Consider the following 20,168-nt stretch of genomic DNA (forward strand, 5'->3'; position numbering starts at 1 on the left):
CTCATCAGATTTCTGTTTGGATGGTTTAAAACTGAAGTTCTGGTCCACCAGAAAACTAAACCAGTCATGCTGCAAAGAATACTGGAGCTCTCTCCAGAGGAACTCCACTTGGTTGACAGTATTGAAATATGATTGTTTTACTGCCATGAATTTAATATCTTAATGAGCCAAACTGTAGACTTCCTCAGACTCTGAGTTCATAAAGAAGAAAATGACAAAATGTTTAAAATGACAAAATGTTCAAAATGACGAGGTGTAACCATTTCTGGGACAACATTTACCTATAAGCTGGGGATGATTTTGTCATGTTTTGAACATTGTATAGGCTTGTTAACTTGGTTCCTCATTTGTTTTTCAGTTTAACTTTCTATCCCCATTCCTTCCACCCCTGTCTTGAAAGCAATGATTCATGAGCAAGAGTGAAGTTGTGTTGGTGCAGATGGCAGTAACAGCCCCTGTTACCTTGCAGAATTTGACCATTTTTCATCTGTGCACAGTATTGACAGGAACTCGAGCAGTGGGAGGTATCACGTTGAAATCAAATCCATCCGTGCATAGTTTCTGCAGTCGGGTCACTGGCTAACAATTGCCATTGGGAAACCTGAGGTTGTTTCACCTAAACAGATTGATTGAAGCTGGCCTAAAATTTGCTGTGAATGTAGCTGCTAATCCATCAAGTCAGCAACTCTCATGTTGTTTTAACCATTGTCTAGAAAGTTTAAACTCAATTCTTAAAAAATGGTCTTGCATTCCATATGTGGTAGTACATTCCTTTTTCAGGTATGCTTCGTAATGGGAATTATCCAGAAATGTAAACTTTTTGAATGATTAATCATTGTTCAGCTTTTTTAAAAAAACCCTTAAGCATTATTCCCCACTTCTCACACTGTTCATTTTAATTAAAAGTGAAGGAAAAAAGAGAATTTAAATAGTTTGCTAGTTGCTTAACTGCTGCAGACAAGTGTTGTGAACAAAAACAGAAATTGCTGGAAAGGCTCAGCAAGTCTGAGGAAGGATCACGGGACCCAAAACACTAACCCTGATTTCTCTCCACAGGTGTGCCAGACCTGCTGAGCTTTTCCAGCAATTTCTGATTTCGCATCTGCAGTTGTTTCGGTTTTTATTTAGCTTTGCTGTAAACTTTCCTTCAGATGGTAAGAACTAAACCCTTTCTAGATTTGACAGTGACTTAGTGGACGTTTAAGGTTCTGAGCAGAGATCTGAAGAAGATTATTCGATTTCCAGGCCAACACTTTCTCCTCAACAAACTTAACCAAAGAAAAGAGTTGGTCATTCATTCATTAAGCAATCACAGAATGCAACTGTTTGCTATGTTTGTGTCAATAAAAGCATTTAATCCACTTGATAAATTTGCGATGTGACAACTCCTTGGAGCCTTTTTCAGAGTAATGTGAAGTTGTATATAAATCCATCTCTGTATAAGATTTCAATAAAAGGAAAATGTGACTCCATATATATATTTATGTATATTGTGTAAAATATGGATCTTTCATTTATCAGCTTCTAATAAACAGTCACAGATGCTGGCTTCTAATTGACAGCCTGGGGAATTTAGCTGGCTGCACTGACGATACGTTTCATTTAGTTTGAGAATGCTCTGATTATTATAAGTTAATGAGACTTCCAACTGTCTGATCCCTTTGCAATCAGATGGTGTAATGTGTTTCAAAGTGACTATCTTTAAAAATAAATTAAGGGAAGATGCATGACATTGAATTCGGAAAACTAAAATAAGTAAAGCAAATAACAAAATACGCTCTGGGGGCTGTTCTGACACCCATTTCTGTCGTCTGCAACTCCTTGGATACAGAGTTGCTATGGCATAAAATGTAAGCAGTGAATTGAAGTGAGCATGATTATAATTCAGAGGTGCTGAAAGAGAAGAGTATATTCATTATTGAAAATAACATTATTCCTGGGGAATTTAAATGATGGATTCAAACGTAACATGGTAGCAATCTTGTTTAAGGGATTTAATCTTTTATTTGTTCTGATTTTTTCAGCACTCTTTCTATGTTCCACCCAGACTTATATGAAAAAATTGGAGAATGTATAAATCGCTACCTGTGAACCTAATTCATTGTCCATTTGTTGCCATTTTGGCTAGATTAAAATGGAATGGCAGGCATTTGGAGCAGTAAAACTGGATGTCATGGTAGACACAGTGTATCTGTCGCTAGACTGTCTCCATTTTATTTTGAGCATGGTAGAGGATGTGTTGGATGGTCAACTTGTCCATGGGCAAACTAAAGCTCCTGCTTTAAGGATGATCTCCCACCACAGCTGTGATGCAACACTATGAGGAAGGCCAGCATCAAGTGTCCAGCCCGCTAGGTGGGCAGCTGGAGGGGCCGGGGAGGCTCTCTCTTCATGGGTCCCATATGCCCATCAGAAGTTCCTTGCACCACCCCCTACCCCACCTCTTTCTATTCCCACCGTACATCTCCCTTCCCTCCCTGCCTTGTCCACCCAAGCCCTCATCACCTCTTTGCTGAGCCCTAGCTCTGAACCTACTTGCATCTGGGCACCTGGGCTCCTTCTTTTCAGAAGGCTACCTGTGTTTCCAGCATTGGCCATCCGTCCCAGTAGTGCCACAAGAAAGTTACTTGCTGTTCGAATTCCTGGCAGCGCTCAGTGCCAGGACTCATCCGAAATATTGGCAAAGGCCTGACTCAGGCTCATTAGTGAACCAGCAGCCTGGCAAGGTTGGGCTAACCTCAGCCTCTATACTAGGAGCATACGGGGTCTTGACCCCCGACATAAAACTAACTCTAATACACTAAGAACATAAGAATTAAGAGTAGGTCACTCAGCCCCTCAGGCTGTGTGAGAAAAGAATTGCCCACCTGTGAGTTTACATCAACTGCAAGAAGATGGACTTGGCATCTCAATCACTAAGACGGGTAAGCTCTTGAAGTTGAAGGTCTGATGAGAAGCCATCCAACAGATTGCCCTGGGAGCAGAGTGAGAGCAGTGCTCCCCAAAATGAAGGCATCCCTTTCTTTATGTTTAAAATAAATAAAAAGGCCTTTGTAGTTTCTAAGCCTTCCAGTTCCACTGCTATCTCTAGCTCAGGCAGCTCAGTTGTCCCCTGCTGCTTGTAGAGATTTGAAGGCAGACTAGAAAATCCCATTTGATCTCTATGAAAAGGCCTTCAGTTACTTAAGTTGTCTACCTACTGCTTATCAGCAAGAAGTCCTGCCATCCTTCCTTTGAGAAAGTGTCCATAGTAGAGTTGGGTTGAAGTGGAGGAACCAGTGCACTGATCAGTGGTACCACATTTTGGTGCCTGCCTGTGATGGGGACTCAAATTCCTGTACATAAAATTAGGGTTTGAATAACTGTATAGTTGCTTAGTCCTTGCCTTTGATTTACACTGTTCATTAAACTTCTTGACAATTTTATTTATATCAATCATTGTGATCTTAAAATGTGAAATACTTTATGGAGTTCTTAAGGCTATAACATAAATAGATCAATCAGCCTAATGGGTTTATCCCTCCCATTAAGTCATCTGAAAATGTATTAAGCTGCAAATTCAACTTAATTAATGTTTTGATGAAATGTTCTTCAGTTTCTCCCATCTGAACATTGTTACCAATATTGCTAACCTGCCAGACATTCACGAGCCGCACAATTAAAATTACTTACAACTCATGAAAAAAAGTTTGAACTTCAGAGAAGCAAAACTGTGTGGTACATCCTACCCAATTTTTTTTTCAAATTGTCTAATCTCACCCGTTTTCTGCCCTTTTAAATTTGAAATTCACTCCTAATACTTTTATAAATGCTTATATTTCCAGTGGGAGGTGTTAGTTTTGTATTGCAAGCTGTGGTTGTTAGCAATCAAACATGTGTTTTTTTTTATCATTTGATCTCTATATACGATTGTGGGGAGGTATTTTGGTGCATTGGGTGTTGTCCCTGCCTCTAAACCATAAGATCCAAGTTCAAGTTGAACCTTGTGCTAAAGAAGATGAACGGGATGAGGATCAATTTGCAATTGCTCCTAACACATGCCCGGAGCAGCTGGGAAGATCAGGAGAGATTCCTGGTCAACTTTATGAGGGAAGGAATGTTAGAACTTCTGTCTTTACTCCTCACAGCTCCAGAGTATAACACACATGCACAAATGCATTTAGCCACACTGACTTGGAGAATCTTATAGTGATTAATGATGTGGATTATGACAAGATTTGTGTCAGAATTGAACTATCTTGATGTCAAGAGCATCTTGTGCCATCATTTATGATTTTATCAGGTAGAGAGAAGTTTCTCCTAGGCTGTGCTGAGTTAATGGGGAACCGACTTGGCTCATTAATTTACAGTTTCTTATCTTACCCAATATGGCGGATGTCGAGAAATGTTGAATGGAAATCAAAATGGTTACTTTGCAACTTCAGCTTACCGCTTGCTCCATGTTGTTCAGCACTTAACATCATCTCAGAATGACCCACCTGCACCAGCTGCTGACACCCCACATCCATGGATATTGCTACCCAATATTTGCCAAGTCTTCCTGGTCACCATGGCATCTTTCCAGCGCAGTTGAAAGAAGCATAGACATGCAGAGCACACTGGCAATAGGTATTGAAAGGCTGCTGCAAGTACACTTTGCCTACAGGCAGGCACCCAGCTCACAGATTGGATCAGGTTCCATTTCATGAGTCCTCACTTGCTGTCTTAGCTCACACTCACTTAACACCTACCTGCATGCTCGCAGCATCTATGTCTTGCTTTGCCAGACCTGCCAAGCCAGTTAGCACCTTGACTGTTTAACCAGAGACAAAATCTATTGACAGTGTAGGATCAATGAGCTCCTTAGCACAGACATACAACCAGCTCACTTGTCACGCTTATCAGGATGGACCAACACACAGTGGTGCACAACAAGCAGGCCCTAGGACAGGACAATAAATCAGGGCATAATAGCTAGGACTGTAGGAGGCCTCTGTGGTTGAGTTGGGTGTAGGACAACTGTGTGCAGGCTGCGGGCAGACTGGAGCCAGTAACCCTTCCAGGAGCAACACTGGAGCCTTTGATTTCTCTCTTTGGCCCGACACACAAAGAGAAGCGTTTAGGTTCCAGCTATTCACAACCTTGCCAGTAGTTTGGAGACCAGTTATAATATTTCCAAGTTTGCAGATGATACAACACTTGGTGGAAATAAAAGTTATGGAATGGATGTGAAGAGACTTCAAGGGTAAATTAGGAGAAAGTGAGGATTGCAGATCTTGGAGAGTCAGATTCGAAAAGTGTGGTGCTGGAAAGGCACAGCAGGTAAGGCAGCATCTGAGCAGTAGGAGAGTCGATGTTTCGGGCATAAGCCCTTCATCAGGAATGTGGAGGGGTGAAAGGGGGCTGAGACATAAAAACAGGGTGGGGGTAAGGCTGGAGGGAAGGTAGCTTGGAAGGCAATAGGTAGAGACAGGAGGGGGGTGATGGTGATGGGTAGGAGCGGAGAGTAGACAGGACAAATGGAAAGGGAGATTGACAGGTAGGAAAGTTCAAGAGGGCGGTGCCAAGTTGGAGGGTTGGATCTGGGATGAGGTGGAGATGGGGAGATGAGGAAACTGGTGAAATCGACGCTGATTCCGTGTGGTTGGAGGATCCCAAGGAGGTGTTCATCATCAAGGTGTTGGGTGGTAAGGGTTTGGCGGTGGAGGAGGCCCAGGACTTGCATTCCCTTGGGGGAGTAGGAGGGGGAGTTGAAGTGGTCAGTCACAGTGCAGTGGGGTTGGTTGGGTCTCCCCACTGTAGAGGAGACCACATCGAGAGCAATGGACTCAGTCAATGAGGTGTTTGGATGTGCAGGAAAATCTCTGCCAGATGTGGAAGGATCCTCTGGGGCCCTGGATGCAGTTGAGGGGGGGAGGTGTGGAGGCAGGATTTACATCTGTTGTGGTGGCAAGGGAAGGTGTGGGGAGTGGAGGGTAGGTTGGTGGAGAGGCATAGACCTAATGAGGGAGTTATAGAGGGAATGGTCTCTGCGAATGCTGATAGGGGTGGGGAGGGAAAAATATCTCTGGTGGTGGGTCTGACTGTTAGAGTGGAAATAGTGGAGGATGATTCATTGTATCCGGAGATTGGTGGGATGGAAGGTGAGGACCGAGGGGGTTGCATCCTTGTTGTGGTTGGAGGGGTGGGGTTCAAGGGTGGAGGTGCAGAAAGTGGAGGAGATGCACTGGAGGGCATTGTTGACCATGTGTGAGGAGAAAATGCATCATCCTCTGCCATTTCCACCACCTACAGTCAGGGCCCACTACTATAGAAATATTTTTCTCCCTACCCCGATCTGCGTTCCACCGAGACCATTCCCACAGCAACTCCCTCCTTAGGTGCATGTCGACCCCCCCCCAACCCCACCAACCCCCACGTCCACTCCTGACACCTTCCTTTGCCACCCCAAGAGGTGTAAAACTTGCGCACAAACCTCCCCCCCCCTCACCTACATCCAAGGCCCCAATGGATCCTTCCACATCAGGCAGAGATTTTCCTGCACATCCAAACATCTCATCTGTTGTGTCCGTTGCTCTCAATGTGGTCCCCTCTACATTGGGGAGACAGGATGCCAATTCACAAACATTTCGGAGAACACCTCTGGGACACACACATCAACAACCCCACCATTACTTCAGCTCCCCCCCCACCCCCCCCCGCCAAAGCCACCAAGGGCATGCAAGTTCCGGGCCTCTTCCACTGTCAACTCCTACCCACCTGACGCCTGGAGGAAGACGCATCATCATCCGACTTGGGACCCTCCAACCACATGGCAGCAGTGTCAATTTCACCAGTTTCCTACCAAAAATATACAATGAAGAAATGTCATAAACATCCAAAAATATTCTCAACAGAGATCAGAGGCAGGTCTGACATGTCTTGTAAGAGTCAGCATGTTCAGTAATTATGAGACATAAACCTCAAAATTATACTGTGATATGTTGTGTCAGTTAACTCCATGCTTCATTTTCAAACTTTAGTGAAGGAGATGTATTCAAAAGCTTCACACTGAATGATGGTTAACATCCAAGTAAATATGCACAAAAGCTACATTTACCAAAATGGTATGTGAATCAATTTTAAAAAAATAAAAGTAATTGATTATCTAAGTTAGAGCCAATGCTGTCAAATCTTGGATGATCAACCTTTTTTTTATTGGCCCACTGTGATCTTGAGGAAATATGTTAGAAAATTTGTTCAAATGGAGTGGGATGTTACAGGTTGGATCAATACTGTTTCTGATTGATGTCATTAACACAAATTCAGAAATTCGATGCAAATTTCTCAGCTGACAGCAAGTAAGTAGGGGCAAGCAAATTGGAAGAAGCAGATGAGATGGAATGTCATATGCAAAATTTCATTAAGAAAATAAATGTTTGTGACAGAACAGATTTGGTGCCGACTGTATCCAATCAACAGGGAGCAGCAAAAATCAGCACCAAAATAATCTTGAACCTCACCTAAAATGAGAAATCCAGCTCAAAGCAGAGAGTACTCAGTATAAAGTGCCTTAGTTAGACTGCAACTTGAATATCTTTCATAGTCTGGTTACAAAGAAAAAGAAAACTAAAATAATCCAATAAAGAGGCACAAGATTGATCTTTATGTCACTGCTTAATGAGTGAAAGAACAGGGCTGGAAAATCTTTGGTATCTCTATATGTTTGACATAATCTTTCAGATGTTTTGCTATCTTAAAGGTAAAGCCAGAAAGTTATCTCAAACTAAATAGTCAGAATTGAACAAGGCAGATCAAACTAGTGTTGACTTGAAGTTCAACTTACTACAAAGAGTAATTACACTTGAAATGGACTCAGTTATAGAAATAAGGGAATAATTAACAAAAACATTTGAATAGAGATGTTGAAATAAGATGGTAATTGATGAAGTAAGATGGTAATAGTCTTTCTCAATTGTAAAAATGTTCTGACTATGAATTAGCAGTTTCTACTTATGATTAACTCATCTGGCAGTAGAAAATGGTCAAATTCTCAATTATTTTTGTTTTTTGAAAACAAACAATTGCAATATGAGAAATAAACCTTTGGCATAAATCACAGTTCAAGCTAAGTGTTTTCACTTCTGCCAAGATCATTCACATTTGAAAGTGCCTATAGTATTCATCCTACATAGTTCACACAAACTTTTTTCTATTTCAGGTGAGATTTGTGCTTTTAAGATCCATGGACAGGATGTGCCTTTTGAAGCTGTGGTGTTAAACAGGACATCTGGCCAAGGTCTGATACTTGCAAAAAGTCCAATTGACTGTGAATTTCAGAAAGAGTACACATTCGTCATTCAGGCATATGACTGTGGAGCCAGACCTAGTGGAACTTACTGGAAAAAATCACACAAGTGGGTAGCTTGACCCTAACATAGTTAGAATCAATTTGTTACTTGTATGATTCATTGGTGAGAAGATTGATTGTGTATAACTAAAGGAAATGGACTGGATTTGAATTAGCCAGATTTTAAGTTGACCTATTCTATTGATTTATTGTACAATGCATGAATGCCAAATATTTTTGATTTCAAAAGACATTCTGGAAACTTAATGCGTGAAAGCAATTTGGATATAATTATGCTAATTGATTGATGATTAATGAACAGCACACTTTACACCCATGTATATAGAACTTGTCATTATTTTACAACTATATACACACCTTGAACAGTGTGTATATTGTTGTAAACTATGTACCTAGACACAGTTCAGATGCCGCACATGTTGTACAGTTATTAAAGGTTTGGACTTCAGAGTATTGAGTAACATAAAGTCATTCAGAATCTAAATTTATATTTTTAATAGCAATACACAGCATAAATGGCACAGAAACGCACCATGTGACCCATGCAGTCAATGCCCTTGTTTGCCGTCCACTGAAAGCATTTCCCATATAAATCTGACATAACTATCTATACCCTTTGCTTCATTTGTGTGTCTAGTTTGTGGTCAAGGATACCTATACTATTAGCTTCAACCATTCTCTGTGATAGTAAGTTGCGTGTTCTTATCACATTTTGGATGACAGTGTTACTTTTGAATTTCCTATTGGATCTCTTGGTGACTATCTTCTATTGATGGCCTATTGTTATACATTTACCACCAGAAGAAACATTCTGTTTTTTTGTGCTCACCACCACAACCTTTTAGAATTTTAAAGACCTCTCAAGTCACCCTAAACCACATGTTTCCAAGAGGGGAGAGATCCAGCCTGTAATTCTGCTCCTGATAAGTACACCCACATGTAGAATTGCAGAAGTCTTATGTTGCCTGCACTAGCCCATGAAATGAGCATCATTGCCTCATGCCAATTTCCTGCTTTTTCACCATGTTCTAGCACATTATATTTATCCACATAATCTTTCAATGCTGTTTTCAATTGAACCTACATTGAACCTGCCTCCACCACACTTCCAAGCAGTGCATTCCAAACCCTAATTACTCACAGAGTGAAAATGTTTTTCCTCACTTAACCCTTGCTTCTTTTGCAAATCACTTTACACCTACACCCTCTTGTTCTCGTTCTTTTTATGACCAGGAGCAGTTTCTCCCCATTCACTCCATCCAGCCCACTCGTGATTTTGAAATTCTGATTTATTTCTGCCATAGATGGTGGCACGGTGGCTCAGTGGTTAGCACTGCTGCCTCACAGCGCCAGGGACCCGGGTTCAATTCCCGCCACAGGCAACTGTCGGTATGGAGTTTGCATATTCTCCCCATGTCTGCATGGGTTTCCTTTGGGTACTCCAGTTTACTCCCACAGTCCAAAGATGTGCAGGTCAGGTAAATTGGCCATGTTAAATTACCCGTAGAGTTAGGTGCATTAGTAAGGGGTAAATGTAGTGAAAGTATCTGGGTGAGTTGCTCTTCAGAGGGTTGGTGCGGACTTGTCAGGCCGAAGGGCCTGTTTCCACACTGTAGGGAATCTAATCTAATCATATGCCTTGCAAGTGTTCTGTGCACCCTTTTCAGTATCCTATCCATTTTATGGTATGGTGACCTGACCCATACACAGTAGTCTCAGTAAATACATAGTTAATAACCAGGAATGCTGAGTGAAAAGTAGTTTCCTATTAAGGACTGCCCATATAGAAAACACTCACTTCTTTGTAATAAAAATCAAAAATGTTCTAATGCAATTCAGTACTGATTAAAATAGTGGTGTCAACGTTTTAGAGAAACTATTGGAGCTAATACTGTGTACAAATTAATCTAAAGTGCATATTTGAAGCATAAGTGCCACTGGTTTCATGGTGACATCTCCATTAATATTCAGCAACCTGCCTTACGACAGATGCTAGTTTACCTGCTGAGTATTTCTGGTGTTTTTCCTGTTTTTTCCATGCCTCGTTGTATAAATCTCAGTTTAGCATCTGTCAGGATCTACAGAACATGAAAGGATTTTAAAATAAATAATTCTTTGTGATTTTGTTTTAGTTGTATTAAGAAGAGGGTAATCCTAATTGTGCATGCCATGACTAATTTTGTTGCTGATTTGGAATAAGAAATCAAAAATTCACTTAACCGTCATTTGCCAAGATTCTCCATTTTATTTCAAATATCTGCTGACTTAACTGATAATGAAGATGAGACCAGAAATGGAATACTTAACGCAGTTTTTCTACACAGCACTGGCCAATTCTATTGGGAAAAATGTAACGTCAACTTGCTTTCTCCACTTGTGAGTTTTCTTTAAGGTCATAATTATCAATAGTCTCTCTGAGTAAAGGGGATGCATTTGTCTATATTACAATTAAAACTAAGTAGTTCCTGCCTATAGCATTATCTGTCTTTTTAAGTTGCTTTATTATATTCAACTTTATTTCATTTCTCGGCAACATCTTGAGTAATTGTGTGGTACCAAATCTTTCATGGAAAATAAGAATTTTTTTCTGAAGCATTACCAATGACGTTTTGATTTATGCATATAAATTTTTGTCCATTTCTTGTTCTATAAAAATAGATGCAAACCAGTAAAGTGATTAGTAAATGGAAAACTAAAAGTGTTGTGATCTGTTTGCAGGGCAGTAGTGCACATTCAGGTGAATGATGTCAATGAATACACACCAACATTTAAAGAGACAATATACAAAGGTGTGATCACAGAAGGGAAACTGGAGGACAACATATTGCAGGTGGAAGCTGTGGATGAGGACTGCTCTCCACAATATAGTCAGATTTGCAATTATGAAATTGTCACACCTGATGTCCCATATGCTATTGACAGGAATGGTAAGTTCCAATTAAATAAAATGTGCTGTATTTCTTTGTTATAAGTAGAACTACTGTCCCCTTGTTTCATAAAAGTTTCAGATATCTTCCTCTCCTTAACGTTTTTAAGGTATTTTCCTCGCTGCTGCATATCTTGAATGAATGGATGACTAAGAGAAACCTCAGAGTAGGATGAGCAAAGGACCTTGACTGATTCAATAGAGTGGCAGCATTTTTGTCCCTTCCTGTGCTAGGAACAATGTGAACTCAGCCCTCTGAAGATGAGAAACCTGATCCTGTACCTTCCCACATGAATTTGCTACCTTCTGGAATTAGCCTTTATTTTCAACAATTTCATTGGTACCCTGGTGCAATGAGATCATTCAAGCTTGAATTCCAAAACTTTTAAAAGTTTTATTTCTTAAAATTTTGAAGCTTGTAATGTGAATAAAAATTCCAATGAGAGATTTTTAACGTTTCAATACTCAAAGTGTATCTTGAGTAAGAAGATGTCTTTTGGGCAAAGTCTTAGAGAGAATGGTAAGGGATAAGATTTATGAACATCTGGGTAGGAATAACGTGATCAGGGATAGCCAGCATGGTTTTGTGAAGGGCAGGTCGTGCCTCACAAACCTTATTGAGTTCTTTGAGAAGGTGACCAAGGAAGTGGATGAGGGTAAAGCAGTAGATGTTGTGTATATGGATTTTAGTAAGGCGTTCGATAAGGTTCCCCATGGTAGGCTAATGCTAAAACTTCGGAGGTATGGCATTGAGGATACATTAGAGGTTTGGATTAGGAATTGGCTGGCTGGAAGGAGACAGAGGGTAGTAGTTGATGGATTATGTTCATCTTGGAGCGCAGTTACTAGCGGTGTACCACAAGGATCTGTTTTGGGACCATTGCTTTTTGTTATCTTTATAAATGATCTAGAGGATGGACTTGAAAGCTGGGTAAGCAAGTTTGCGGATGACACAAAAGTCGGTGGAGTTGTGGATAGTGAGGAAGGAAGTGGTAGGTTACAGCGGGATATAGATAAGTTGCAGAGCTGGGCGGAAATGTGGCAAATGGAATTCAATGTAGCTAAGTGCGAAGTCGTTCACTTTGGTAGGAATAACAAGATGATGGATTACTGGGCTAATGGTAGGCTACTTGGTAGTGTGGATGAGCAGAGGGATCTTGGTGTCCATGTACACAGATCTCTGAAAGTGGCCACCCAGGTAAATAGTGCTGTGAGGAAGGCATATGGTGTACTGGGCTTTATTGGCAGAGGAATTGAGTTCCGGAGTCCTGAGGTCATGTTGCAGTTGTATAAGACTCTGGTGCGGCCTCATCTGGAGTATTGTGTGCAGTTTTGGTCGCCATACTATAGGAAGGATGTGGAAGCTTTAGAACGAGTGCAGAGGAGGTTTACCAGGATGTTGCCTGGAATGGTAGGAAAATCTTATGAGGAAAGGCTGAGGCACTTGGGGCTGTTCTCATTGGAGAAGAGAAGGTTTAGGGGAGATCTGATAGAAGTGTATAAGATGATTAGGGGTTTAGATAGGGTAGATACTAAGAACCTTTTACCGCTAATGGAGTCAGGTGTTACTAGGGGACATAGCTTTAAATTAAGGGGTGGTAGGTATAGGACAGATGTTAGGGGTAGATTCTTCACACAGCGGGTTGTGAGTTCATGGAATGCCCTGCCCGTATCAGTGGTGAACTCTCCTTCTTTATGGTCATTTAAGCGGGCATTGGATAGGCATTTGGAAGTTATTGGGCTAGTATAGGTTAGGTAGGATTCGGTCGGCGCAACATCGAGGGCCGAAGGGCCTGTACTGCGCTGTATCCTTCTATGTTCTATGTTCTATGTTCTATGATCATGAGGGGTATTGATACAGCTAATGGTGGGTGTCTTTTTCCTAAAGTGGGGGACTAAGGGGCACATGTTTAAACTGAGAGGAGAGAGATTTTAAAAAAGACACAAATGGCAATTTTTTACACAGGTATTGATTCACCAAAGGAGTGAAAGAAGTGGTGGATGTGGGCACAATTACCTTTAAAAGACATTAGATAAGTGTATATGAATAGGAAAGGTTTGGAACGATATGGGCCAGGAACAGGCAGATGGGACTATTTTTGGGTTTAGTTTAGCATCGGCTGGTTGGGCTGAATGGACTGATTCCTTGTTGTATAATTCTATGAAGGAACTTGTCATCACATGTAATGTGATGCAAAATCAGGTGAAGAGATAGGTGTTTGTATATGGAAGAAAATAGAATGAAAAACCTGTGAAAACAGTGGTAAACAGAAGAGAACATCTTCATAGTCTAAGTAAGAACCACTGTGAAGACATGGACCAATTCCACTTAATAACCATGAAATATCACCAGCAATTTCCTCATGAATTAATTTATGTCACATGTCGATTTTCACTACTTTCCACACTATTGGGTGTGTATGAACAAGTGTGACATAGCAAACAAAGTGAGACAGAGAGGAGATATTTGAAATGATACTGCAGTCGGAACTAGTCTATGACCAACAATTTACTTCTTGGAACAAATATATCCAAAGGAACCCTTCTGTATTTAAGTATTGAGCTTCGCAAATTTGTTTACAACAACAATATTTAAGTTTGAAAAATTATTACAGTAACAATATATATCTTTTGCTCATGTATTTGGGTATTGCTGGGAAGCCAGCATTTTTGCCATCCTCTTTCCCTAGAGACATTTTACTGTTGTTGTAAAAGCAATAACTCCATGCTTTTTTTGTCAGGCAACATTAGGAACACTGAGAAGCTGAGCTATGATGAACAGCACCAATACAAGTTTATGGTTACAGCATATGATTGTGGTCAGAAGAAAGCAGCAGAAAATGTATTGGTCCACATTGAAATTAAGCCAGTTTGCAAGCCAGGTTGGCAAGGTAAGAATGCTTAACATATTTCCTGCATTGTTAACACTGCTTCCAAATGTTGCAAACAATCACAGTGGAACTAAAAGTATTATACTTCTCTTATATCAAAGTGATAATGTTGACAGATTCAATTTTTAATGTGTATAAATTATTCAGCATTGTAATTCATGGTTGTTCAGTTATAAACTGACCACAGTGTGTTAACAATAAAGTCTAAATGTGACCAAATCATTGCCATTGAATTTTATCTTCACTTGCTTCTTAATACTTACTTCCCTTCAAACTCTCACTTATGGAGGCAATTGGCAGATCACATGTCTAAGCATGATAGATTCCCTCTTTGAATTTATTATTTATTATCTCTTCCTTTGACACATCATAAGAAATACAACAATCATAGTCAGGTAAAACTTTACAGAAAGCAATCCATAAACAGATGATGAAAAGCTTGGTCAAAGAAGTAACGTTTAAGGAATATTGTATCAGGCGAAAGAGGACGAGAAAGGTGGACAGGTTTAGATTTTAGATTTAGATTACTTTAGATTTAGATTACTTACAGTGTGGAAACAGGTCCTTTGACCCAACAAGCTCACACCAACTCTCCGAGGAGCAACCCACCCAGACCCATTCTTCACCTATCGCTACGGGCAATTTAGCATGGCCAATTCACCTAACCTTATGCAGGGAACTCCAGTGCTTAGGGCCATGACAGCTAAAGGAGCAATTAAAATGGCAATGTTGAAGAAGCCAGAATTAGAGGAATGTAGCGATCTGCCGGTGATGGAGAGAGCATTTAAAAACTAGAGATGATTACAGAGATGGGGAGATATGTGACCATAGAAAGATTTAAAGTAAAGTTGATAATTTTAAAGTAAAGATGTTATTTAGCTAAGAGTCAGTATAGATCATTGAACACAGGGATTTAGTTTAATGTGTATAAATTATTCAGCATTGTAACTCATGGTTGTTCAGTTATAAACTGACCACAGTTTATAGATGGTGAGTGGTGCTTGTTGATCATTCAGGCACAATAGCAGAGTTTTGAATGACTTCAATTTTGTGCAAGGGCGAACTCAAGAGGCTGGCAAAGAGTGGAATTTCAATGGTCATTTCTAGATGTATGCATCTATATAGAGAGTAATGGATGAGGGTTTCAACAGTAAAGAAGCTGAGACAGGAGCAGAGTTGGTGATGCTATAGAATGAAAATAAGTGACCTTTGTTATGGTGTGAAATATAATGCAGAAGCTGATCTCATGACCAAATATTACACCAAGGTTGCACACCATCTGGTTCAGCCTGAGCTGTGAACGTGAAAGGAATTAGTAGCAATGTTCTTTAGGGGCTCCAAAGACAATGGCTTTGATCTTCCCAATATTTAGTTTATTTGAGGTTGGAAGTATGAAATTTGTCCTTTATGTGGTATTTTACATGTATCACAAAAAAAAGAGATTCTATTGTACAACAGGGGTTCTCTCCATAATGGCAGATAGCACAACTCCGGTTTATGTCATATTTCAGCTGTTGTAGAGTTCAATGCTCATTTCTGCTTCAATTCAGAATCATTTCTTTGAAGTCTCTTTGAATCACTTCTGCTGGAAATATCTTGATAGCCTATTTTTCAATTTCCATGATCATAAATCATTTATGTTGGATTCTTTAGGAATCAAAGTAGCCAAACAATGTTAAAATATTGCTTAATACTCAATGTGAGGGAAGATTTCCTTTGTGTATTCTTAATAAAAAATGAGCTTGTGCTTCTGCTGTGTGTGATGGTAGTGAAATGCTGTATTATGTCATTTCAAAGGAAATGTTCACCTATTGAATGTTCAATGCCATTTTTTTTCCAACAAGAATAGTGGACCTTCACTCCCCATTCAAGCATAACAATTTATTTTTCATTTTGTGTGGAAAATTGGATGCAGTGAGCCCTTTTCTCAATACTTCTGTTCCAGCTATACTGTCATTTTTAAACCCCTATCTGCACTTTACACTTACCATAAACATTGACTTTAGCTAATGAAAAAGTGTAACTATGCAATATTAATTGTACTGTACTATTTGGATTAATCCCATACTGGAAAACTTAGTTTTCAAACATTGGTTCATTTTACAATGTGCAGTAATAGGCCAAGTTGTTTATGTATTTTCAGGTTGGGATAAACGCAAAGAATATGAGTCTGGCTCTGGCAGTAAAGCATTGTTTCCTAACATCCATCTGGAGACCTGTGGTGAACCTGTTTCTTCTGTGCAGACCAGAATAGATCTTCAGACTAGCCACATTGGAAAGGGTTGTGATCGTGACACTTACTCTGAGAAATCTTTACAAAAATTGTGTGGTATGTGACAACTCAACTAATGTGCAGAACAATGTTTCCAATGCAGTAGCACTGATAGCGTGTTTTTTTTCTGTTGTTTCATTATTGGACGAGCAGCTTCTCCCTAATTTAAATGTTAGATGCTGATGTTTATGACCCAGTAAAGCTCCACGTTATAATAAATGAAAACTGTTTAGATGTGCAATGCAGATTCTCTGCATGTTTTAAAATGGCCAGATTCACAGACTCGCATTTTCATGTTTGTCTGATGCCTCTAGTTCTGTAGAATTCAGGTCACTTACACTTGGGAGTGTACCTGACAAAGGATATTTATCCAACAAAGGGAGACGCATATGTATGCTGCCAGCTAAATTCCTCTAATGTGAGCAAAAAAAGCTTTCAGACTATTAATGCTTACAATTCCAATCAATTTTTAAATGTTTCCATTCCATCTGCTTTAATAGTTATCTATTCAAGATGTGCTCATTAGGTTCAAGATTTGAGTGAAAATACAGATGTTCAATTCACCAATGTATGTTAAATTGCTTTTATGAATTGTTTAAGATATCAGTGTTGAATATGGAATACCTTTTCCTCCTTTATCATCTAGTATCAGCATTAGTTTTCTCAGTATAACATGATTAGAGGTATAAGTCAAAACTCCCTCTAAGCTGCTGTAGCAATATGTTTTCATGTCATCTTTGAAGGTCTACCCTGTACTGCAGCAGTATGCATTCTACTCAGGACTCATTTCACCAACAGTCCCCAAAATCTTTCTTTTTACAAGTGAAAGCTGATCTTGAGCTGAGAGAACCCAATTTCCCTAAAAGAAATTGATTCAAATTCTTGTTTTAAAAGAAATACAAATGGCAGAGAAATCAGTTTGGTTTGGTTTGGTTCCAGGCCCAGGTCCAAAAGATGAAATGAAAGACTCAACCAGATGATCTAATTTCTAATCTCAAAAGGTTTTTCTTGACTGCCTCCACATCTGAGTGGCCTGAGTGTTTCACAATCTCAGCAAATTTCTGCTTGTTTTTGTGATACAATGTTTGGGTCCTATTTTAGTGGCTGTGAGACAATATGGTAGAACAAATAGGGCAGAATCTTATTGGGTCTGAATGCAATCAACATTGGTGGGAAAGGTATTTGAAAGTCCTGTCTCAAGCCTGGGAATGACTTGTGCATCTTAGAAGGACATGGACACAAGTTTCTCAATAGGCAGCTATTGATTAACTAGAAATTATTGCAAGTTAATGACCTTATTAACTGCAAATTTTATTTTATTTCATATTCTGCAACATTTATTTTATTAGCTGAAAATGTTTATTAATATGCAGCAATATGTCATATCAACTGGACACTGTGCCCTGGAACTCAGAATGAGTATCTGTCGGCGTCAGCTCGCTGGTAGCTTTAAAGGACCTCCATTTTGCACACCATGCATGGGCATCTCAAGGCATACTGCCTGGGTATGCGTATACACACACACACACACATCCCATCCACAGACATTGGCATCTGACAAATGCCAGCCTCTGACTACTCTCATCCGCAGATCACTGATCCACCTGCGCCTGATTCTGCACTTCAGTACTGCACCTCATGGTGAAATGGCAATTCTCATTGTAATCTTGCAGCAAGAACACTGTGTGCGCAGGGCAACACACCCAACTGATGGCCTAGACCAGACTGCATTCCTGGGTTCTTCACTTGCTCCATTAGAGCTCCTTCACCTTGGATGCTCATAACATCCCTGCCTTGTCTTTTTGTATCTTGCCCCCCAGCCAGTGATACCATGCGCATGGAATACCATGGTATTGCCATGCTGTTTACCGCACATGCAAAGCCAGGAAGCTTGTCATGCTTGTCACCGGTGATCAGCCTTTCCTGATGAAGGGCTTATGCCTGGAAAGTCAATTACCCCACTCCTCAGATGCTGCCTGACCTGCTGAACTTTTCCAGCACCACACTCTCAACTTTGATCTCCGGCATCTCCAATGTACGCAACGGCTTCCTGCTGGTTCCTCTTCCACTTGAGAACATTCTGCATGCTCTCTGAGATATCTTTGATCATGGCACCAGGGAAATAACACAGTATTCTGATTTTTCCCAGCCTCAGAAATGTCTGTCTGTGCCTCTGACTAGAGGGTCCCCTATCACAATTGATCGCTTGAAACCTGACATACCCTAAAGCCATTCTTGGTACCAGAAACTTGACTATATTCCTCTAAGAGTCCACCATCCCCTACATTTTCCAAAATAGTGTACTTGTTTGTGAAAGTGATAGGCACTACCTGCCTCCCTCTCCTATTTCTCCTGGAGTTAACCCATTTACCTGACTGTATCTCTATTTTTCTCCCTTCCTATAACTGCTATTCATCACACCCCCTAGCTCCTGTAAATACCACATTTCCTCTAAATGTCTGTCCAACTGATCTATGTGATCTGATAGGATTCACAACCAAAGACACTTCCTGCAGATATAATCATCAGTGACGTAGAAACTCTCCCTAATCTCCATATCCACATCACTCTGATAAAGATTATCCTTGCTCCTTAACAATCTACAGACACAGAAAATAACATCATCTTACTGTTCTGAAAAACACTGCTCTAGGCTAACTGAGTACCTATGTTTTATATTTTTAAATGTAATCAAGAGACAGATCTCACTAAAATATAAAATCAAAAAAGAAGCCGCTGTATTCACTATTGTAGATTTACAACAAGGTTAGACTTATAAACTCTGCACCTATCTGTTCCTGTGCTGTGAGCTGTCCAATACAAGTTCCTCCGAGGTCAGCTGTGAATTTCATTGTTTGTTCATTTTTCTTATACGCACTCCAAAGTCCAAAGATACTTGAACTCAAACAGCAAAGATAGTAACTGTACAGATTCACTGCTGTGACTTCTTTCTCTGACCATGTGGTCTCTTACCTTTGTAAGAAAGTGAGGACTGCAGATACTGGAGATCAGACATGAAAAGTGTAGTGCTGGAAAAGTGCATCCGAGGAGCAGGAGAGTTTTCATTGCAAGCATAAGCTCTTCATCAGGAATCTTGCCTTTGTCTGTCTTCCAGGAATCAAAGGTCTATTGCCTTTGTCTGCCATCTTTCTTTTTAAGTGCCATTGTTTTGAACTGTTTTCCCCCAAAGCTCCAAAACAATGCAATAATTAATATATATTTTAAACAGTTACAATCCCAGTAGTTACTCCTATGGAGCCCCACTGGTTTTACAGGGCTCCAATTGAGAACGAATCCCTATTTGGAATAAGTGGGAAAGGTGGTGCAGACAATAGTTAGAGTGGTAGAGCATTTGTTGAATTGCAGACATCGAGTGAGTGTGAGGTATTGGAGGGAAGATGGTGACACTTTGGCTGTTGGATTGGAGAAGATCATTGACCTCCCTCCTACATCGCTATGCATTCTTCCAGACAGCTGAGATGACTTTAGGGTGGCAACCTCAGGCCAGGCTGGCATAGGCTGCTGTCATGGCCTCCACTGCATGTCCTGGGGAAGAGAATATCTTGCCTCTATATGATCACATCCAGCAGGTCCTCCAGGTCCCTGACTGAAAAACGGGGCATATACTTTCCCCTGTCTGCTGGGTCTGGGCCAAACGTTAGTAACCATACAGGGTAGCTCTGGATGAACAATGCGTGTTCGGTTGCACACACACCTTTTGAGCGTTACACGGGTGCCAGTGAGGCTAGT

At 40.4% G+C, this 20,168-nt stretch overlaps 1 protein-coding gene across 1 annotated transcript in view; it reads left to right on the forward strand.

Moving 5' to 3' along the window:
• clstn2a (calsyntenin 2a) overlaps positions 1–20,168 on the forward strand; it is a 317,315-nt gene that overhangs the window by 159,116 nt on the left and 138,031 nt on the right. The window contains exons 3-6 of the mRNA XM_060833929.1: positions 8,180–8,375; positions 11,048–11,256; positions 13,997–14,146; positions 16,290–16,475. Coding sequence (XP_060689912.1) covers positions 8,180–8,375; positions 11,048–11,256; positions 13,997–14,146; positions 16,290–16,475 — 741 coding nt within the window. The remainder of the gene's footprint in view (positions 1–8,179; positions 8,376–11,047; positions 11,257–13,996; positions 14,147–16,289; positions 16,476–20,168) is intronic.

The sequence above is a fragment of the Hemiscyllium ocellatum genome, chromosome 13, assembly GCF_020745735.1.
Source record: "Hemiscyllium ocellatum isolate sHemOce1 chromosome 13, sHemOce1.pat.X.cur, whole genome shotgun sequence".
NCBI classification, from domain to species: domain Eukaryota; kingdom Metazoa; phylum Chordata; class Chondrichthyes; order Orectolobiformes; family Hemiscylliidae; genus Hemiscyllium; species Hemiscyllium ocellatum.